This window comes from Prunus avium, chromosome 2 (genome assembly GCF_965620075.1).
Source record: "Prunus avium chromosome 2, drPruAviu1.hap1.1, whole genome shotgun sequence".
NCBI classification, from domain to species: Eukaryota; Viridiplantae; Streptophyta; class Magnoliopsida; order Rosales; family Rosaceae; genus Prunus; species Prunus avium.
Window position 1 is genome coordinate 31,403,895 of NC_142285.1, and position 24,153 is coordinate 31,428,047.

The 24,153-nt window shown below is 43.9% G+C and overlaps 1 protein-coding gene across 1 annotated transcript; it reads right to left on the reverse strand.

Moving 5' to 3' along the window:
- Positions 1–21,361: 21,361 nt before the first annotated feature.
- Positions 21,362–22,755, reverse strand: LOC148296860 (uncharacterized). Its single transcript, XM_088249064.1, has 2 exons — positions 22,679–22,755; positions 21,362–22,595 (listed from the first exon to the last, which is right to left on the reverse strand). Exon 2 carries the CDS (start codon positions 22,062–22,064, stop codon positions 21,393–21,395), a length of 672 nt encoding a protein of 223 aa, XP_088105190.1. The 5' UTR covers positions 22,065–22,595; positions 22,679–22,755; the 3' UTR covers positions 21,362–21,392.
- Positions 22,756–24,153: the final 1,398 nt, after the last annotated feature.

Here is a 24,153-nt window from a genome sequence, read left to right on the forward strand (position 1 = left end):
TTTTGCAACTCACTTTGTCTCTCATCATAATTCGTGAAGTCTATCAAAACTTATTTTAAAAATACTGATGTGGTATGAATGGGACTCACTTTTTGTTGAGATGTATGTCACATAAATGCCACGTTTTAAAAAAAAAAAAAATTTCTTTCAAAAAAATAATTTAACAATAAAAATAATTTTTTTTAAATTGCTCTCTCAATCTCAACCATCACACCCCACTCCTTTCCCACTGGCGCTGCACTAGCCACACACCTACCCCGACCCTCAATCGCCCCATGCCATGTAGCCAAGCCACACCCACAACCGTCACCACTCCCAAAGCCGAACCCAGCACCAACACTGTGACCCCCAGCCACCTCATTTGCCTATTGTAGGAAGGCCAAGATCCACAAAAAACGCGATGCCCACTTGGTCACAAATGTTGACCTTCTAAACCCCAAATCTACCATTCCGTGAGTGAGTGAGAGTGAAAAAGAATACAGCAAAACAAAAAGGAGCATATGCCAAACCAATATGAGCTCATATTATATTGATATGGGCTAAGAAAAAACTTTTAGGCGTTCTCTAACCCATGAGGGGCTAAATTCAAATTTTCCCCTTCTAAAAAGTAATTATTTGGATTTTGACTGGACTCAAATCGTTTTTTCTCCCAACCCTCCAGACTCAAATTTTAAGTCCGCAACTTTATTAAATTGTTTAAGAATGGTTTAAGTCTATTTGTTTTTTTTTTTATAGATAACTTTTCTTCATTCAATCTTTTTAAATAACTTCATAATTAAATTTTTTGAACAATTTGACCTAAAAAAATTGAAATTTCACAAATATAATTTTAGTCCGAAGGAAAACACACAACATAATTTTAAAAGAAAACACACAATACTTCAAATTCACCATACATGAAACCCAATAGGAATAAACTAATAACCACCATCGTGGGGGCTTGGATAATAGTCCCCTGAGTTGTCTTCAGGATTAACAGTAGAATGTTGACGCTGTGCATGTTCTTGCATAATTTCATCTTGTTTATCCCCCCCAATACTTCTTCTTTCTTGGAGTAAATTTGAACACGTCCATGGACATTATTTTTTGTTCTTGGGCTTCCTTATCTTGTTGCTTCTGATACGCATAAACATCAGCTTGATCTTGGACAAACTTGTCCAATATGTTGAGCTTTCGTCTCCTATCCTCTTCGAAAGCAATACCTTGCTCAACCAATGATTCCAAGTACTTATCCCTTGTTTGTTGAGAAGGGTCAGCCATATTTCAATTTTTTTTTTTTTGCAGCCTTTTGTTTATCTCGCCCCTTAGGCCTTGGACTAGGCATGGTGATATCGTCTGCATCGTTATCCAAATTCACCATACTTGCACTAGCTCTGGAAGAACGTTGTGTGGGAGGCTCATTTATATCGTTCCACTTTGGGCAATCTTTTAAGATTTCCCAAGCTTGGTACAACTTGAAAGGCCTATTTGGAGGCTTATTATCATTAAGAAATATCGTTTTCGCATACATTTCCTACGCATGAAAAAATAAATTTAAGTTTGGAGTTGAATAAAATTACAAATATAAATTTAAAACTTTAATAAGAATGGTTACTTACCACATCATGTAGATTTGAGCCACTTCGTGGGTTTGTATTGGCTTTAGTCAAGCATGCCTTCCAAAGAGAACATTGTTGGTTGATAGTCTTGAACCGAGAAGCAATGGCTTGATAAGTTCGTCGCTCGGGTCCACTAATACCCAAATCATTTTCCATAAACTTTTGATATACACGCTTCCAAAATGTGTCGATTGCTTGATTGGTGTCAATAGCCCCATCTTCACTGACAGAAACCCACCCTTTGCACAATACCTCATCTTCTTCGGGCCTCTAATTCACACCTCTTTGAGATTTTGTGGACATCTTCAACAAGAATTGTCACGACTCGATTCGAAAATAAGGAATATTCCCGAATCATGGTGTGAGTCATACCATAGTCATAAGAATAAAATCCTACAACCATGATATGATGAGAAATAGAGCCACATAATAATACAAATTTACTTAACATCACAAAATCAGAGTCACAGTAGCTTGTAGTTAACTACACACTAAGATCTTTAACAAACGGTTGCCTACTTACAAATATTAATTACACAAATCAACAATAAAAGCCCAGCAGCTTAGTTGAACCCGCTTCCTCAAACTTCTTCTTTAATCCTGCACAATCTATTAGGGTATGAGCATTCTAATGCCCAGTAGAGTACCGTCAAACCCTTCAAAGTCAGTTATCACAGTTAATCAAAGTGTCATGCATCAAACAACACAAGATATACAAATTATGCAATCATACCAGATAAATAAATTTGCATATGCGGTGATGACATGAACTCACTCCCTTTTAATCCCACTAATTCATATCCTAGGGCAACTAGCTTGCATGTCCCATACTATGCGTTTTACCACTGTGGCTCCGAATACCCTAAAATATGAACTAGCGCCCATCCGTCCCTTAACCCATTTTTCTTTTGTTTATGAATTTCTCAACTTTCACTTATCATTAGAGGCCCTGCTCCCATCACCTCAATATATTCAAGCTCTGCTCCCATCACCTGAATATACTACACATTTTATTTACTTAGATATATCCAAGGCCTTCTCCCAGCCCTTAGATATACCTCAAACGACACACACACACACACACCCCAAACACCACTGTCTTTATGATGCATATGTAATGCAACGCAAACATCATTTATCTCTGCAGAATAATAATATAGATAATAACAATAATATTCAAGGCTTAATCACATGCATAATAATATTCACTCAACGTCAAATAATATCCACGGAGAAACATCAACAATAATATTCACATAATATCAAATAGTATTCACCGAGCAACGCAACAATAATATTCATATTTATAGTACTATATATAAGCACCAAGATTAAAAGTGACATAGCCCAATCATTGGGAAATCAGGAAACCCTACCTCATGTCCAGCTAACTTAACCTTGTGTTGTTTCGTCCTCGAAAGTACGCAGAGTAGAACACTTAGTTAAGATAATTTACTGATTAAAATTCATTGAAAATAAGGAAACAAATTTGAGTGTCCTACTAGCGCACGTAGACCTAAAACCCCATAAAACACTTGACAAGTTGTTTGACCCAATTGTTACTCCCTTAATCTCACATCCAAGCAAGCATAGAACCAAGCGTTAATGAAAAACTAATCTATTCCTCTCCTATAATAGTTCTACTCTTTGGGATGTTTAAAATCAGGTGGTTCGGCTCTAGACTCATAAAGAAAATTTAAAACATCAATTTAAAACTTAAATTTCAGTTTTGCTAAACATTTGGGTTGGAACACGTTAACTTTGAAAATTCACTAAATATTGAGTTCAAATCAAAATAATGTAACTTTCAAGATCACAACTAGACATAACATTAAAGATGTCAAAATTTGATAAAAATTAGGGTTAAGGAAGCATGTCAAAATAGAAACCAAAACAGACTAGGCTGCATAACGTTCTTTTTTTTCAGGTTTGTACACTTTATTTTGAAAAATCACCAAAATTACAATTTACAACCAAACTGGATAAAAATTTCCAGATCTGAAGAAAATACGAGAAAGTAAAACATATTAAAATTTCATGAAAATCCAAGTTTAGGAAGTTTTCAAACACTTACTTCAAAACAGGGTATGCAGCAGAATCAAAACAATTCCAACAGGATAGTCTCTACTTTGAAATTTCACAAAAATCAATTTAAATTCAAATGGCACAAAACCAACTTTGAAATAACCCTTCAGATATTCATTTTGATGTAACAAAATCCCATAATGAAATTGGAACAAAATCACATCGAAATAATCTAGAACTTCACAAAAACACACTTCGAAAGATATATATACGTATATCCTTGAGGCATTCTAACCAACACTTGGTTTATAACTAGTACTCAAAGAGACAATAAAAAGATGAGCTCAAGTCTTCAAAGAATCATTTACTTGAGATGATAGTGGCTAATTTGAGCAATTGAATGATAAGGAACAAGCCATTTGAGAGAAAGTACACATCTATATAACAAGAGATTCAACATAATCAATTGAACAAGTTTTGTTCATACCAATTTTCAGAGAGTTATAATGGTTGCGTTTGGATGATCTTTGGATATGTTATAAAGAGGAGAATTTGGAGTAACTATCATGAAGAAACCATAGTGTTTTGAGCTTTTGAAATGAGTGTTTTGGACTGAAAACGAGGGAAGGAACTAAGGTTGAAGACTATAAACAAGTTCCACTCTAAACGTTCCCAAGGTGGCTATAGAAGTCCGATAAGTCTGAAATTTTGATATGTTATAATAGACAGCATTTGAAACAACTTTGATGAAGGAACCAAAGTCCTTTGAGTACAGGAAATCACAGAAACAAACTGAAACCGAGCATACTGCTGTGAAATCAGGAAATGGTAAACTTATTGTGATCATACCAACGTTTCAGAGCCTATACTAGTCGGATTGAGCTGAAATTTGAGTATGTTATAGGAATCACGTAAATGAACAACTTTTATGAAAAAAGTTTTCTCATTTGAGCTTCTGAAATTTAAGTTCTCGGCTGCTCCAAGGAAGTGACGAATTTTGGATTTTGAAGAGGAACAAAAGAAGAATAAGGATGAAACTAAGGTGAATGAAGAAGAAAGGGATGATACAATGAATGATGAGGATAAGAGTAAATTCATGATTGAAGAGCCTTAATTAGACTAGGTGAGTCATCCATTTAGAAGAGGGTGATAATACAATGAATGGGAAGAAGAGAATAAGAAAGAATCTTAGGCTAGACTAGGTGACTCATCTACCATAGGTTTACAACTTATCCCAAAATCAGATTTTTGAAGAGAATGTAAGTGGGAAGGGGGGGAAGAATGAAGGAGTGAAGAAATGCTTGGCTTACACGTTGCCTCCTTCCCCTTTTTTTTTTTTTTTTTTTTTTTTTTTTTTTTTTTTTTTCCTATAAGGGTATTTTGGTAATATTTCACACATAGAGGTATTTTTTGGTCATTTTGTCCAACTTCAAATTAAACACACTTAATTTAATATTCTCAATCCAAAATCACTTGATAAAATACCCATAATCATTCTCCACCATTATATTATTTTTCACTAAAATATGAAAATCCACCTTGAATTTTTCGTTGTATTACAAGAATGAAAGGAGATTGATGAAATTGACAAAGGAAAAATAAATTGAGAAATAGAAAAAATATTTTTGGTAGATTAATTGAGATATGGGTGAGTATTTATAGAGTTTGGAGTGAGTTTTGGGGTTGGATCTTATTTGGATTAATTTAAAATATTATTTTGACTGTTGGATTTAAATTTCAGCCATTAGATCTTTTTTTTGCTGTTAAAATAGCTTAGATTTAATCTAGATCGTTGATTTAAAGATGTTATTAGAATTTTTATTTTTATTTTAAAAAAAGGGAATTTGAATTGCAACGGTAACTTAAAGCTGGAATAAAGCCAGCAGCGTGGGCCCAGTCTCTTTTTAAAAGTTACTATTAGATTTTTTTTTTATATTTAAAAAAAAACATTTGAATTGCAAGGACCACTTCACCAGGAGCAGACATGTGGCATGGCCAGCAAACAAAGCCACTAGAGCTGGCCCTAGTGTCTTTTCTGATGCATATGGGTTGTGCCATCTGTTGGTGGGCTCCATTGAATAGTTTTGGGTCCATGTAATACTTGGACTGGTATTTGGGTCCAAGTTTCGGTTTTCCCAAATTTTGGCCCCTTCATTTTCTTGGGTTTGGAGAGGTTTTGGGCAATAATTTGGGATATTTTAGGTTTAGCCTCTTAGGTTGGAGATGGCCTTATAGAGAAAGAAATTAAATTCAAAATGAATAGATATGAAGGATATGAGGGTTTTAGGGATCCAATTGGGAATCAAAAGATTGGGGCTTTAGGGTTCGCTGCTTGTTAATTAACCACTTCAACACCTTTAACTCTCTCTCTCTCTGTTACTAATACAGCCCTGTGTTTTCTTTTTGGTTATTGACAAACTGAGAGAAAAAACAACCATGGCTTTTTTGTTGAAAGTTAAACCAAGCCCATGAGAAGTTGAAAATTTAATTGTTTTGAAAAAGCACGTGGATATGGTTCCCCTAGGCAACTTGACTTTTAATCTTTTAATTTGTTTAGGAGGTATGCTGTGGGTGGGCTCTTAAGAGCGTTTCCAGTGGTAGCCCGCTGCCAGGGCAGGACAGGGCCCAAGCCCAGGTGAGGCGTTCCAACGGGCCAAGCTTGCCCGGCAAGCTGCGGGTCCCATGTGGGGCCAGCCCGCAGGCAAAACCAGCCCTAGATCGAGCCTGAAGGCAGGTGATGTCATGGCTGATGCTAGCATGGCATCCGTCAACGGTAACACGCCACATGGCGCATTCTGGTCGCTTCGATCCTTTTTTTCCTCAAATCCAACGGCTGCCCTTTTTTTGGACTTAAAAAATCTGGAAAAAATTTGAATTTTTTTTTTTAAATTACCAAAAAATTCTGGATTTTTTTTTCTTCTATATCCTACCAATGTTGTTCACTTTCAACACCAAATCCTCATACATTTTGTTCTTCTTCTATTATTTTTCACTTCCTACACAAAATTTTCTTCACTTTCAATTTTCATTTTTATTCACCATCTTATGGCATCTTCCATCGAAGTCAGAGGGACAAGGACAACCATGGAAGATGTTCTGTGAGTGTTGGGTCCAAGTTGGTCATTGTCCGATCACGGGCAATGAGATAAAATTCTGTCATATGTGGAAAAAAATCCATGTCGTATTTTGTGAAAGATCAGATTTTACTCGTATGGAAATGGCATTGGCTAGTGGGTGGAAAATTTTGAATAAAGAGTTGGGGAAATGGAGAGATGCGTTGGTAAAAGTGAGGGACAACCATCGAAGCGGCGAAAATCTTGGCAATGAGGTAAATTATTTGTAATTTCTGTTTTATTAAATTTAATGTCCTAATTTTTTTAAATGTTTCTTGCATTTTCAATATATTTTTTTAATGCTTCTTGCATTTCCAATATTCTTTTTAATGTTTCTTGCATTTCCAATATTTTTGTAATGTTACTTGCATTTCCAATATTTTTTTAAAATAGATTATGCAAGCACAAAATTCGGTGCCATTGGGTAAGGCAAAAAATCTTTCAACCATCAACAATGTTGGGAGGTGGTGTAAAATTGCAAACGATTCAGAATTATTCCCACGGGTCCGACTGTTGTGTTGAACGAGACGCCATTCCATGATTCAACGGCATCGGATTCGCCTTTGGATTCCCCAATGAGTCAAGACTCACCAATCCAAAAGGAGCCGAGGCCTGTTGGTCGAAAGGCGGCGAAGGCGAAGAGAGGGAGTACTTCCAGCAATGATATTGCAAAATTTTTGGAGCAAATTGCAAGGAACGACACCATGAGAATTGAATTAGACATGAAAAAAGATGCGGATGAGAAGGCAATGAATGAAGAATATGCAAGAGAAAGGGAGTATATATGCAAACAAGACATTGAGAAGAAGGATCGGGAAACCATGGCCATGGATACAAGCCATATGTTCCTTGAAACAAAACAATTTTGGAAGCTAGAACGAAGGGATGTTATGAGAAGAAGACTTTTCCGTGACGATGAACCTAGCAACACCGATTGGTTAAATGATCAAAACCATTAAGTTAGTTTGCCTACCTTTGATTTAATTCTATTGCTTGTTTTGTATTAAAGTAGTTGTAACTCTTGTCTTTTATTTAATTAGTAGTAATTTTTAATTAGTTGTATTGCTTTTCTTTGAGTGAATAAAGAAATCATTCAATAAAATACATTTTTATTCAACATATTGCATACATCAAACAAAACATAATTTTAAAAAAAAACCACAGCCAAAGCATAATTAAAAATAAACCACAACCAAAGCATAATTAAAAATAAAACATCAACACATAGCAAAATTAAAAACAAAGCATCTTCACTTCACTTCATCATGGGATCCGGTTCGAACACGTCTGGAGCATCATAGTCATATGCATCGTCCACAATCATGTTATGGAGGATGATGCAAGTCATCATAATGCTCCTCTGCACCTCCTCATCAAACATATGCTCCACACCCATAATAATTGCCCACCGAGCTTGGAGGATACCAAAACAGCTTTCGACATCTTTCCTGTAACCCTCTTGATAAGCAGAAAATAATTTTTCCTTCTCGGATCAGGTATGCGAAATTGATTTCACAAATGTGGTCTACCTTGGGTAGATGTTGTCTGCTAGATAATACCCATTCCAGTAGACAGTATTGTTGATTTCATAGGTGATATTCGGGGCTTCACCTCTCAAGACATCGCTGAATATCGGGGATTAACCTAGTATGTTCAAGTCGTTTTGAGATCTGGCAACTCTGAAGAAGGCATGTCAAACCCATGTATCGAATCCAGCAACGGCTTCGAGGATGATACTTTTTTGCCCTTTCCTATTTCCATAATCTCTTTGCCAGGCAGTTGGGCAATTCTTCCATTGCCAGTGCATATAGTCAATGCTTCCAATCATGCCTAGAAAACCTCGAGCTTTGGCTTTCTTTAGAAGCCTTTGGAGGTCCCTAGGCGTAGGTTTGCGAAAGTAGTCCCTAGTGTAGAAAGTTTCGATTGCATCACAAAATCTGACCAAGCTCTCTAGAGTAGTGGACTTTCTCATCCTAACAATCTCATTCACCTTATCAGCAGATGAACCATACGCCAGCATTCATATAACAGTTGTATGCTTTTGCTCCAGAAGAAGCCCCAAAACCCCAGCAACATCACACTTCTAAACGAAGTATGCATCGTAATTGCAGATATCATGCATGACTTTATTAAACAAATGAGGTTGCATTCTATATGGCCATTGAAAATCAACATTAGAGTACACAGAGCTTGGTATAAAGTAATATTCCAAAATATTCTTACCCCGAGAATGCCTATGTATGTTCACGTTCGGGCCACGGCCGACTTGTGAACCACGGTGGCGGCCTTGGCTTGATAGATCGAGCATACCCACTACCCTGGCAACTTGTTCACCATCTTCTTGCTGCACCCTTTTTTCTTTAGCTCGTCTACGCCTTCTTTCTTTAATTTCTCGCTCTTGCCTCTCCAAGCATCTCCTCATGTCTGACATTGAGAGTGAAGTATGAAATCTAAAATCAGAGAAATGAAAGGATAGAGAAGATCTGGTGTGAGAGGTATAAGTTGAGTCTCTGGTTTTATAGAGAGATTTAGAAGATAGAGATGACACATGGCGCGATTTTAGAGGGTGAAAATCTTATCTGAAATATGAGATTTGTATTTTATAATAAATATCGACACGTGGCACCCTAGAATCTGATCCTAAAATAAATATCGACACATAACCTATATATTGTCTATCGCGCAGATCTCACGGCCTGGGTTTCCGGGCCGAGGGGATATGCGTTGACACGCGGCTTCCTGCTTTTGGGTGCGATGCGTTTGTGCGCGGGCGTGCCAGCACGGTCTACCGTGCGTCGAGATGGTTGATGTAGATAGAATGGTCAAGTGGTGCGCCTGTTTGGACTCGTCTTCTAATCAAACGATTGTAGCCGAGAGAGGAACTAATCTCGGCTGTTAGGTTCACGGCCTGAGCTACAAGGCCGTTTAGTGATGGTGTTGGTGGGTTTTGAGCGGTGCTCCAGCGCGCTGCTCAGGAAGCGACGGTCATATGATATATGGGGTGAATGAGCGAATAACAAGGATAATGCTTCGGCGCCTTGAAAATCAAGGGTCGTATGATATATTGATGAATGAATTTTCCTTACAGTCTAACACTACTCCTAGGAAAACAAGTAAAGATATTGAAAGTGCATTACAGGAAAATATAAGTTGCTCCGTGGGAGGCTTTGGTTTGGTGTTTGAACCCTTTGAATGTAGCTTGAGCCTCGTATTTATAGGAAGGGTTCTTGGAGGAGTACTCAAGACTGAAAATCCGCATGGTGGAGCCTGATTAGAGCAAGTGGGCAGTCTAATCGACATTTGGGATCGTGAAGTATGGTGGTGTGACCCCATAAATCCTGGTGAATCTCGGCCGCCGCCTTGATCGTGGGCTCTGCGCTTCTGGCCGTGGAGACGCATTTATTGTTCTGATAGCTGGTGACCTAATCTCTCAAGTTGCAAGAATTCTTGTGAGAATGTCCACGTCTAATCACTCTGTTTCCTGTCGCCAAACCCTGACTTCAGTCACTTCCCACCTTCCCTCATGCATTAAATGCTTATTCGTGGCCAGTGGGTTTGCTGTAATAAACAGAGGCATTACTTCATTAAATGAAGCATGAGACCCTGATATCACGTGATGATTTGATTCTGATATCTCTGGCCGTGATTTTGCTCGGCCTCGGCCTCGGCTTACAATCGAGGCCGAGATGATCATGCCTTGGCAACTTTTCTTTTGTTTTCAGGAAGGCAAAACACCTTGGCGAAACGCTGCGCTTTAGCTTTTCGAGGAAGTGCTTGGGCAGAGAAAAGGGGCTCCTTCGGCCAGTTCATGGCCGTGATTTATTAGGCACAAACATATATTGGTCTTGTTTTCCTTGAAGTAAGAAAGAGTGTTGCATATTAATAATATCGTTGTCTTTGCTCTAGTTCAAATTTTTCTTCTTTGGTTTCTTTATTGTGTGAAAATACCGAGTGTTGTAACTCATCTGCATGAGTGTTCTATTTGTTGGTTTTCGTCTTTGTTTAATTTTATTTTCTACATCTGGTATCATAGCTTAGGCTCAAGAATATGGCAAATAGAAATGATTTCGTACAATGTCCAGTGGGTAAGTTTGATGGGAAGGGAAATTTCCAGTATTGGCATTCTCAAATGGAGCTTTTCTTCAAAGTTATGGAGTACACAGATGTTGTGATAAATGGGTTCAATGGCCCAGGAGATCAAGCCACCCTCACACAGAACCAGAGAGAAGAAAGAGATGGTGAAAAATCGGAAGACAATAGAGCCTTGATGCATATCTTTGGTGCAATTGATCCAGCAGTCTATGAAAAGAATGCACCCACATCTAAATAGGCATGAGATATGCTAATCAATAGCTATATTGGAAGAGAGAAGGTTAAGAAGGTATGGTTGTTGCATTCCTAAGAGGACACAAATTAATGTGCAAACAACCAATTAAAAATACCCGCAAGTGCACGAATCTATTGAAGTATAGATTATGTAAGTACGGGGTCGATCCCACGAAGAACTTGTCGGCTTCCTATAAGTTCTAATTTGAGTACGTAAAGAACACTTAATTGACACACCACAAATGCACAAATGCAAAATGGAAACTAAAAATGAGTAAAGAAGTGTAAAAGAAATGAAACAACACAAGAAAACTAAACAAAAACACAAACAGCATTTTCTATCACCCTTTTATCACCCATTTATCACCTATGAACAGTGCTAAAGCGACCGGTCGTCAGGTAAAAGCGACCGGTCGTTTTTGGGCAGATTCGAAACTCAAAATTTGACTTGAAAAGCGACCGGTCGTCAGGTAAAAGCGACCGGTCGTTTTTGGGCAGATTCGTTTTCTCTGTTTTTCAGTTTCGACCTCTGTCCAGTGTTTTGCCTATAACTTTCCAACCGTACGTCCAAAATTCACGTTCTTTATACGGTTGGATTCAGCACAGAAAATGGAAGAACACAACGCGGACCAAAAGTCCAAAACAATTACAGAAAGAAATAAAATTCAGTAACAAAGACACGTAACGTGTCAAACACGCAACTCACACACACATTGGGGGGGGTTTTGATTTGGTTCAAGTGATCTATTTCTATTGCATGTAAGTAAATGGACTTTGAATTTAAATGAGAATGGAAGAGATGAATTATCAAGATGTGAAATCAAAATGTAACAAACACTAGGGTTTCGGAATCCACCCTAAACAATTCTACCCAAGTTCATGAATACTCAAGTGATGAACTCTAAACGTGTTGATGAAGATGTTCGCAATCAAGACCATGGGTCGTGGCTCAAGACGCATTGATTCTCTCTAATATACGTAAAGTGCATGGTTCGTGCTACAATACTTGTGCCCTCCTCATAACCGAACCTAGGTATGGTTCGTACTTCGATTCAATTACAAGGAGAACCCATTAAGTTCAAAGAGAATATGAACATCACAAGAATCCTAATAGCATGGTGTTTACATTAGGTATTCAAGAAACCAATTCACATGGATGATTCTTACTTCATCCATTTATTGCTTAGGATAACATGAGGATACACATAATCCCAACAATCTCAAGAAGCATGCTTTCAAAGGTGATCAATCAAAGAAGAACATACATCAAGGATAGATTAATTTGGTGAATTGGAATTCATCAACAATATCTAGAAATTCATACACTCAAGCATCAAAACAATAAGGTATTCATGTTTAGGGCTTCAACCTAAGCCCTAGCTATGGAGTTTAGTTCCTCATAATCATTTCAAACACAAATTCGAAATAAAACTAGAAAGAAGTTACAGCTTTTGTGAAGGTGGAAGCTCAAGGTCTTCAATGGTGGAAATCTCTTCCACTTCTTGCTTGGATGACTTTGTCTTCCTCCTCTAGCTCTCTAGCTCCCAGCTTTTAGAAAGTCTCTGCAAATTGTAATAAAAACTGAATGAATGATCCGTTGCCTAGCTGCTGCCCCAAAGTCAATTGATTCCTCTCTATGCTCCTCTCTCTCCTCCTTTTCATCATGGCACACTTTTGCCTTTGTTTTCTTGTCTCCTCTCATGATGAAGTTTTGTCCTCACAAATATACTCTCAGAAAATTCCACTTAACTAAAGTAAAATATTGTTACGAAAGGCATGGTAACAAGTAGAAGTAAGATCACACTAAGTGGAGGTGAAAACTGGCCAACTCGGATTTCCAGAGCTGTGGTAACATGCTGGATTGGTTGGATAGGCAATACTTATCCAATGGAGCTCAAATTTGGATATGTTGTAGTCAACATCCATTGGAACAAGTCTTATGAAGATCATCACCTCATCCAAGGACCGGAACATGCTGATCCAAGGCCACGAAGTTGACCTACGAAAATGAACAAAAACAGAATTTATATCAAATAATGCACTTTTAGCTCATTTTCATACAAACCAAAGTAAAACCTATTAAAACACAAAAAAGAAGTAAAAAGCTATAAAATGTCAAGAACTAACTCAAAATAGTGGGTGAATAACATGAAAAATCATGTGTAAAAATGAACCGAACAAACTTCCCAAACTTATCTTTTGCTAGTCCTCGAGCAAAACAGAAATTAAAACAGGACTCGAAACAAAACTTTCCGAACACTTTCCAAAGAGAGAGTGACTTATGCAACTGACTCAAAAGTTTTCACAAGAAAAAACTCAATTTAGACATCATTCACAAGGCAGCAAAGTTCAGAACACAACATGCTCAAGTGTAGTAGTGTGATGGCCAAATGGAACTCATTCTCCAATTTCAGTTTTCACACAACTTCAAAAATCATACCAAGCACAAATGTAACTTCAAATCTCACCAAAGTTGTCCTCTCACAAATGAATCACTCGGAAGAGGGTTACAATGCATCACTCAATAGTAAATATGAGAATAGAGTTAAATCATACGGGACTTAACTCACAATTAGCAAGATGAAAAACATGCATGAATATGATCTCAAGAAGGATGCTAAACACTTAAAAGCTGAAAAATGTGTGCAAATCAACCACATGACATTTAGGATCAATTTAGGTCTTTATTATAGGTTGTAATGGGGCTAAGGGTGTAAGGTGAGTAAAAAATGAAGGATATGGATACAACAAAGTCCAAGGAACTCACAATGTAAGAGCATATAATCGTTGACTAAAAGACTTTGAAACATCACCCTTGAGATTTTCACTCTTTTTTTTTTTTTATATTATTTTTTATATGTGATCAATTAGACCACAAAGCCTTATACCTCCACTAATTATGATTCACACTCCTTCCTTCCATTTGAACAACCAAGAAACATGGAATTGAAATTGAAACCATTGCCACTTAACCACGACTTTTCTCTTTTCTTTCACCCTTTGAGTGAGGTACTCATTTTTATTTTTATTTTTTTCTCTTTTTTTTTTTCCGAAATGTAATAACAAACTTCCCAAACTTAGCATGAAAAACACATCTAAATTAAAGCTCACGAGTTCCTAAGAAAGGTAAATTCTTGTTTTTCAGGCTAGGGCTAGAAGTAATAATTGGTTACTTGAAAGAAAAGGCATACATATAGGCTCAAGGTGGTTAACAATGGAAAATCATGCATAAGCATGCATAGGGTTAGCTTGAAAGGCACAAACGGTCCAAAGAGGGCCTTAATATCATTTCTCAAATGTCATGTAATCAAATTGCACAAGAATGAGTGACTTTTAAGTGCTCAACCAAATCAATGAATAATGAGATCAAACAACAACTCAGATGACAAGAAAAGTAAGAATATGTGTATAACACTCATGAATTGAAACACAAGGCTCAAAGCTCACATTATATGGTTATACAAGTCTAATTCATGCTTGATACAATTCTTTGGATCATGCAAGTCCCTCAACTAGAGAATTTGTACCATATCTGACCCTCCACTCGTACAACGACACGTGGATCTCATAAACTCGCCCAAGCACCCAAGGCCTCGGACAATCGGCATAGGCTACTGATGATATTGTCTCAAAGCAGCAAAAGATCATTACAGGGCCCAACACAGCCTACAATCGGTATCCCCTACCGATTCTGCAGAATCAACCTCGAAGCACCCGCCTGAAATATCTAAGGACTCGTGTCAACCTCATAGGGCCCTCCCACGAGTCCCACATCGAAAATGAGCGCTAAGAGCATACTAAATGCCCTCTATAAGTATGCCCCTCCCACTACAATACAGGGGTAAGACTTTTCAGCTTGACTTTTATACTTCTATATGGTCAACAGCAAGAGCTCTTAAAAACAATCTTACTTGAGCATCGGAGGGTCTTAGGCTGGTTCCACACCGGTTCCATAGACCTCACGAGCTTCGCTTATCTTCTATTCAGGATCAGCATCCAAGGACAGGAAGAATCGGCATCCAACACCCAATCGATCTCTTGATCGTCCATCCCACTTGTAAGTTGCACTCATCTCTATCTATTCAAGATTTAGCGCCAACAGATTGGCGCCGTATGTGGGAATCGCTTATCGATCAACCCATATCTCAAAACAAAGAACTCTGAGACCAAAAAATGAATCCATCTTCGGCCCTCCCTACCGATGGCCCCATCCTCGGCCTCGTTGGCGAGCCGAATCCAACTCCCTTGCTTCAGACACCTGCTCGACCGACCACCCTGGAGGCTCGGATGGAGACCCTACAGCAGGATATGGCAAGAATGCAGGAGCGCAACAATGTTCTCGCCTCCAAACTGGATGACACCCAGAGGCAACTGCATCAACAACAAACACTCTCCGCCCAGTTGCAGAACGATCGGGAACCAGCCACACAGCTTCGGCAGGAGAAATCGTTTAAAAGCGTACGAAAGCCCACTTTCCAGGATAGAGGGAAGCAGCAGGCCGCGAACGGACCAACTGTCTCCCGAAGACTGTTCGTGCCCACTCCGAAGGAACGCCATCCCGAATATCGCGTTTATTCTGATTGCCGCGAGAGGATCAACGATCGGCGCAGGGAATGGCAGTCATCACCCATCCAGGTCCGGGCGAAGCTAGACGATCCACGCCTGGAGGTACTTGGACCAAAATCCCCCTTACGCCAGAGGTACGGCGCGATCGGCCTGGAAGAGACGGACGAATCAGATTATGTTCCAACATCCCCAGGAACCACAATCTCATCGGCAGGGCCCTCTGCACGACGCCACAGCCACCGATCAAACCAAGACAACGATCGGCGAAAAGGAAATTACGAGAGAAGCCCCAGCCGAACGGCAGACCAAGGAAGGCGAGGTCACAATACTGACCAACGCACAGGGAACCGAGCGATCGAACCCTTTGGTGACGATCTTCCATCTACCGATCCGACTATTCGTCTCCTCCTACAGAAGATGACTCGCATCGAGAAGGAACAAGACCAGGCTCGGACACCAACATGGGGAACGGTACAGCCAGGGCCGTTCACCAATCGAATCCGGACATTCAGACACGAGAAGGAGGTCCAAGCACTCCGCATATCGTTTTATTCGGGGGTCGAAGATCCCGTTACCCACATTCATACCTTCCAATCAGCTCTGGGTTGCAAAGGACTGACGGACGAAGGCCAATGTTTGCTATTCCCCTCCACCCTGACCGGAGCCGCTCTGAATTGGTTCTATCGGATGGAGCCAGACACGGTCGACAATTTCAATCAGTTGAAGCAAACCTTCCTCAACCATTTTATGATTCAGACCGATCGCCTATATTCCGCCGATGATCTATATACCGTTCGGCAGCAAGACGATGAGCCGTTGAGGGAATATGCGGCTAGGTTCAGCCATGAGTACTCCAGATGTCCGGAAACTGACGACAGGGCGGCCTTCGGTGCCTTCAAAAGCGGCCTTCGGTCGTCTCAGTTTCGTTATTTGGTCCACAGCAGCAACTGGACCACCTACTCCGAATTAATGAAACAGGCGGCTATCCACGCCAAGGCTGAGCATTTCAACTCCAAGGGATCGGCTCCGACCCCAATAAACAAAACGGCGTTGACCGATCAGCCTCCAACGCAGAACTACGACCGATTCCCGGTCGACCGATCGGCAAACCAGGCCCCCTACCGAACGGCACCCCCTGTCCCTGCTTTTTCCACTCAGCGAAACAAGCGGAAGGACAACTTCCGGGAACGGCAGGACAACAACAAGAAGGGCAACCACAAGGGGAATCGGCCAGACGAAATCTTCACTTTGCTCAACACCACTTATGAGCAAGTTCTCCTGACCGAAGGGGATATGATACCGAAGCCGAACAATCGGAAACTCCCTCGCCAGAGCGAAAAAGACACCGGTGTCTTCTGCCGGTACCACCAATACAACGGCCATGATACGGAATCATGCATCGCGCTGCGCAAAATCGTTGAACGCCTCATCAATGACGGAAAGCTGGATCAGTATTTAAACACCAAGCCAGCAACGGATAACTCATTGAATCGGCAGATCAATATGATCAGTGGAGGGGCGCCTATTGCCGAAGCCAGCAACCGATCCGTTAAAAACTACGTTCGTGCCGTACGGCATCCACAAATCCTCAGCGTGGCGGGAGGACGCAATGACAAAATTCAACGCAACGGTTGGGAACCTATCACCTTTTCTGAAGAAGAAGAGCGAGGCATCATCTTCCCCCACTCTGATCCTATGATCATACGGGCTGATATATCGGATTTCGACGTAGGCCGAATCCTCATCGACACCGGCAGTTCGGTCAACGTGCTATTCGCCGACGCTTTCAACGCCCTCGGCGTGGACCCTCGGCATCTGAACAAGGATATCACCCCTCTCCTGAGCTTCTCTGGCGACGTGGTTGAACCAATCGGCAGTGTCCAGCTCCCGTTCGCTGTCGGTACCATCCCCAGACGAACGGTCCTCTACACCCATTTTCTAGTGGTCGACTGCCCAACGGCATACAACGCTATCATCGGCAGGACGGCGCTCACAAAAATGAAGGCCATGCTGTCACCACACATGCTCCTCCTCAAGTTCCCCACACACGCTGGCGTCGGCCAAGTGCGAGGGGACCAATTGAGTGCACGGACGTGTTACGTTTCGGCAACCAAGGAATCGGCAAGGGCTCCGCTTCGCGAAACATACTCGGTCGCCACCAGCTTGGGCGTACCGAACGGCAGGGGGACGGACAAACCAGATGACCCCCGAGATGAGACTGTAACCCCGCAAGCGCAACCCGCCGAAGATTTAGAACCAGTCACCCTCTCCGAAGCACAACCGGACAGACAAGTTCGAATCGGTACAACCTTGAGTCCGGCACTCAGGGCCGATTTTATCACCTTCCTGCAAACCAATGCAGAAGTCTTCGCCTGGTCATACGACGATATGCCCGGCATCGCCCCGAGTGTCATCAGCCACAAGCTCAGCATCTGCTCCACTTTCAAACCCATCAGGCAGAAACGGCGGGCCTACGATGCCGAACGGTATGAGGCAATGAGGCTCGAAGTAGACAAACTGAAGACCATCGGCTTCATCCAGGAAGTAACCTACCCAATTTGGCTGGCAAATTCGGTTTTAGTCAAAAAATCAAACGGCGCCTGGAGAATGTGTCAAGACTATACCGATTTAAACAGGGCTTGCCCAAAGGACAGCTTTCCTCTGCCACGGATCGATCAGATGGTGGATGCCACGGCAGGCCATGAACTTCTTAGCTTCATGGATGCACACTCAGGCTACAACCAAATATTCATGAGCCCTACCGATCGCGAACACACGGCATTCATCACCGACAAGGGACTTTACTGCTACAACGTCATGCCGTTCGGCCTGAAGAACGCTGGGGCGACATACCAGCGATTGGTCAACAAAATTTTTTCCGACCTCATTGGCACCTCGATGGAAGTCTATGTGGACGACATGCTGGTCAAGAGCAGAACGGCCGATTCTCATCTCCACAACCTTTCGCTCATGTTCGGCGTCTTAAAAAAGTACAACATGCGCCTCAACCCGAGCAAGTGTGCCTTCGGCGTTTCCTCGGGCAAATTTCTCGGCTTCATGATCAGCCAACGAGGAATCGAGGCCAACCCTGAAAAAATCAAGGCATTACTCGACATGCAGGTCCCGAAGACACAAAAGGACATTCAGAGTCTGACTGGGCGTGTCGCCGCTCTAGCCCGGTTCATCTCCAAGGCTACCGATCGGTGCGCTCCATTCTTCAAAGCCCTCAAAGGAAGCAAACGGCAGATTGTCTGGACTGCCGAATGCGATCGCGCCTTCCAAGATCTTAAGGCCTACATGAGCAGAGCACCCCTATTATCCACTCCTCTCCCCGGCGAAGAACTCATCCTCTACCTCTCGGTTTCGGCAACGGCACTTAGCTCTGTGCTCATTCGCAAGCCGAACGGCATCGAACTCCCCATTTTCTACATTAGCCATGCTTTGCAAGACGCTGAGATTCGGTACCCCGAGCTCGAAAAACTCGCCTACGCTCTCGTCCTTTCAGCACGCAAGCTTCGGCCATACTTTCAGGCTCACAGTGTTACCGTCCTCACCAATCAGCCTCTGCGCCAGATACTCCAGAGACCAGAGACATCCGGTCGGCTAGTCAAATGGGCCATCGAGCTCGGCGAATTCGACATCCGCTACCACCCTCGTCCTGCCGAGAAGGGACAGGCTGTAGCCGATTTCATCTCTGAGTTAACCGCGTCCGAGGGGCCAGTTTCGAAGGACGCCGCATCCGATTCATCTTCGACGGTACCAGTCGCCCACCCGACCGAAGGAATCTTTAATCCGTCAATTCCACTTTGGACTCTCTACGTGGACGGTTCGTCCAACCGACAGGGCAGCGGAGCCGGCTTGGTACTCAAGGCCCCTGACCAGACAACCATCGAATATGCCATCCGATTCCAATTCCGGACTTCCAACAACGAAGCCGAATATGAAGCTCTGTTGGCCGGCCTTCGGCTCGCTAAAGAAATGGGCGCTCAGCAACTCAGGATCTGTAGCGACTCACAACTTGTCGTGAACCAGATACTGACTGAATTTGAAGCCAAGGACACTTCGATGGTTGCCTACTTGACACACGCTCGCCGATTGCTGCACCACTTCACTGCGTACCAAGTTCAACAGATCCCCAGATCCGAGAACAGCCACGCCGATGCTCTATCACGCCTTGCATCAGCGATCGACGACAACATAGGGCGCCGTGTGCCGATCGAGGTCCTCACTCGGCGCAGTACCACCGACCTCGAAGTACATGCCGTTCGGCAGGATCCAAGTTGGATGGATCCTATCCACGCCTACCTCGCCAACGGCACGTTGCCTGGCCCCAAACCTGAAGCAACGACTATCCGCCGCCGATCGGCACGATACCTCCTTCTGAATCAGATTCTCTATCGGCGTGGTCACTCCTTACCATTGCTTCGGTGCATGACCCCGCAGCAGGGAAACTACGTCCTACGAGAGATTCACGAGGGGGCCTGTGGGGACCATTCTGGGGCTAGATCATTGGCTTTCAAGACCATTCGGCAAGGGTACTACTGGCCGACTCTCCATGCCGATGCCACCACCCTGGTCCAGAAGTGCGATCAATGCCAGCGTTTCGGCTCCGTTCCAAAGCTGCCTGCCGAACCACTCTCTCCGATTGTTAGCCCATGGCCCTTTGCCCAATGGGGTTTAGACCTCATCGGCCCCATGCCCCAGGGCAAGGGACAGGTCAAATTCGCCATCGTCGCCGTCGACTACTTTACCAAGTGGACCGAAGCCGAAGCTTTGGCAACAATCACTGCAGCCAGGGTTGAACATTTCGTATGGAAGAATATCATTTGTCGATTCGGCCTCCCGAACGCAATAATCACCGACAACGGAAAACAATTCGACTCCTCTCAGTTCCGGCACCTATGCCACCGATTTGGCATCAACCTGTTCTTCGCCTCCCCAGCACATCCGCAGTCGAACGGCCAAGTCGAAGCAATCAACAAGATCATCAAGAAGACGCTGAAGAAAAAGCTTGGGACAGCTAAAGGAGCTTGGCCCGATCTCCTTCCGGAAGCGCTATGGGCCATTAATACCTCCTATCGACGGTCGACTGGCGAGACGCCATTTTCCCTTGCCTTCGGTTCCGAAGCCGTTGTTCCAGTCGAGATCAACGCACCATCGTGCCGAACGGCATCTTACGAGCCAGAGCAAAACGAAGCCCAGCTCACTCTCAACCTGGACCTCATTGAGGAACACCGTTCCCAGGCTCAGCTTCGGAATGCCGCCTACAAACAACGGACTTCCCGCTACTACGACTCGCGCGTCAGACGCCGATCGTTTAAAGTAGGGGACTGGGTACTACGCAAAATCTCCCTCGCCACCAAGGACTCCAACGACGGCACCCTTGGTCCATCTTGGGAAGGTCCTTACGAAGTTGTCACCATCTGCCGCCCAGGCACTTACCGTTTGCGTGGTACCGATGGTCAAACCCTCGGCCACCCTTGGAATATAGAACATCTCAAATATTACTACAAGTGAACGCCCCTTCGGTCATCAACTTTTGTAATCGGTTTAATTTGGAACTCCCTATTCTATACATACGGCACTACCATTCAGCAATATTATGTCAAACATACTCTACATACGACATGCGCACATACAGAATTAAGGGACATGGCACATTAACCCGAAACAAACTGAACATTGATAAATAAGGGGCCACAGAAGGGCCATCTGTCTTTACAATGCGCCGTTCGGCACGCTCAAAAATGTTAAAAACAAAAGTCTACGAGGTGGGTGGATCGGCTTCGGTCGCTACAACATCGACATCAGCTGACGCAGGCACAGGATCAGTCGACGGCTCGGCAGTAGACGTAACGGCAGCCCTCGGCCCGGGATGACCTTCCTCCCCACTGCTTGAATCGGTGTCGTCGGTTTCCTCGGCCTCGGCATCCTCGCCCTTGTAGGCCTCCACCATCTCTTCGGTCACCCCTTCCGGCAGCGGTGGTGGATCCCGGAGGAAGTTCAGGTTCAGCTTCTTGTCAGCATTATACCGTTTGACTCGATAGAGAAAGTCGTCACATTGCTCCATGACCTCTCTATCCACCAAACGTGTAAACTCCTCCGACGATCGGTAGTCCGCAACGGCCTTCGCCTTCTCCTCTACTAGCTCCCTGGCATGCGACCGCTCGGCCGCATCCATCGCCACCTCTACCGCTGCCTTCGCCTCATGGGCAGCCATCACGTCCAGCTCGGCCGCCGCCAGCTTCGACGCCAGCTCAGCAATTTTCGCCGCATTCTCCTCGGCACGCTGGTCCGCCTCCTGCAGCATCTTTCCGGCATCAGCGATCTTCGAACGGCCCTCTTCAAATCTCTTTTGGTACCGTTCGGCAGCATTCACAGCTCGCTTCGCGCAGAGCCACATGTCCATATTAGCCTGCCACACCAACGGACACATTAATACATGCCGAATCAAAGTATCCTTAAGCTACAAATCCTACACTTACCGCTGCTTGGAGACGGAAGGCCCGACCGGTTTGTTCACGCAACGTCTTCGTTGACAGTTGCTCCAGCTCAGCCAGCTCCATCTGAGCACCGTCAATCATACAGTTGATGAACGGCACAGCCTTCCGAGGACACGCGATGTTAACCGGTCCCTCCTCTCCCTCCACCTCATCATCAGGGATCAACACCGATGTCCCCTCGTTCGGGCCCCTTGGCCGTTTCGGCAACGGCGTCACATCGATGGGACCCTCGATCTGCCGTTTGCCCGTCATTTGGAGGTGAGCCTCCCGAACGACCTCTGCCTCCGCCGCCCTCTTCTCCCTCCGGCGGTCAGCCACCGTCTGCTCATCAGCCGACGTCCCTCCCGCTGGCCCTGCCGTCTTTCTCTTCTTCGGCCCGGGGGACTGAACCTTCTTCGTCTTTGGCGCCCCTTGCCCCTCCAGACGCCTCCTCGTCGCCTCGCTCATAGGCCTCCCTCCTGCCACTGCAAAACAGGAAAGGCACGATGTCAAAAAGGAAACGGCAGCATAGAAAAAAACACCGACCCTGCCGAACGGCATCTCTTACTTTGCCTTTTTTCTTCTTCCTCTTCCTCCTTCACCCTCCGATCGTGTTCGGCCCTACCGATCAGGCCTGCCTTGAACAGATTCCGGAAGTAGAGCAGCTCCTTACAAAACCGATCTTCTTCGGCAATCTTCGCTCTCACCCTCTCGATTGCTTCAATCTCTCTGATCGGTGCGGCCGGCCGTTTCAAGGACACTGAAACCAAAATACCAACGGTCAGTACCCAAAAAAAAAAAAAAAAAAAAAAAAAAAAAAAAAAAAAAAACACTATTAACCCTGCCGAACGGCAGGTTCTACCCTACCGACTGTCTGGAAGGACGTAGGAATCCTCCTCTCAACGATAACTCCGGGTGCCGATTCCCAATCACCGGAGACAATCACTCGACGCTTGCGCCACGTCTTTTGAGAGCTCGGCACCCCCACCACAAAGTGCCCACGCTGCCCTGCCGAGAGACAGTTGGACTGAACCCACCCTCCATGATCGGCACTCTTCGCCCTCGTCACACTGTACAGCTGGGCGAACTGTTCGTAGCTTGGCTCCCCCTCACCGGCCAAGCTGAACGCCGTGATCGTCCCGAGCAGCGTAATCCAAAAATTTGGGTTATACTGCCCTGGCGCATAACCGATCGCCGCCAGGATCTTCTGCACCGAATGCTTTAACGGCAGCCGAAGGCCATGCTTAAACACATCTGTGAAGAAGACCACCCCCTTGTCATTGTCACTTAGCGACTCTAAGGGCTCCGGAATTCGCATCCCTACCGATTCCGGAATGTTGTACTCCGACCGAATCTTCGCCAACTCGGATTCGGTCAGTGTGTTCGGCTCTAAGTCATCTACTCCGAACACAGGTTCCGTGGGCTTCGCCATCGGGATCCGTTGCCTACCCCTGACGACCCTCAGCACCCCTTCCCCGGGAACGGCAACAGAGACACCACCCCCATCGGCCTCACGACCCGAGGTCGAAGGCTCATCACCCCCAGGCACCCTCGTTGAAGTACCCCCAGCCTCGGCACGCCCTCCTGCCCCCTCCACTATCTCACAGCTCGAAGAGCTCACAGATTCAGAACTCCCACTCTCTTCGGCAGAACTTCCCGAGGACGACTCATCCTCGAATGCCCTCGGACTACGCCTACGCTCGGATTCGGTATCTGACATCTACAAACAACACACGAACGTACACTAAGGGCTGTGCTAGAATCCAAATCCTATTCTACCTCCTAAAAACACTACGTTCATACGTGTTCATGCGTGTTCATGCTTGTTCATACATTGTTCAAACATAAATTCTTGCAATTCAACACTTTGATCCATGGGAATACGAAAACACGGCAACATACCTTGTTTGCACGGTGGCTCAAGTTCGTCGGAAATCGCCTCCGCCTTGTTCAAACTTGCCGGAAATCGCCTGCTCAGCCTCAGCACGGTTGCCGGAAATCGCCTCTCACAAGCTCTCTTTGCTCTCAAAATCTCACTCACCT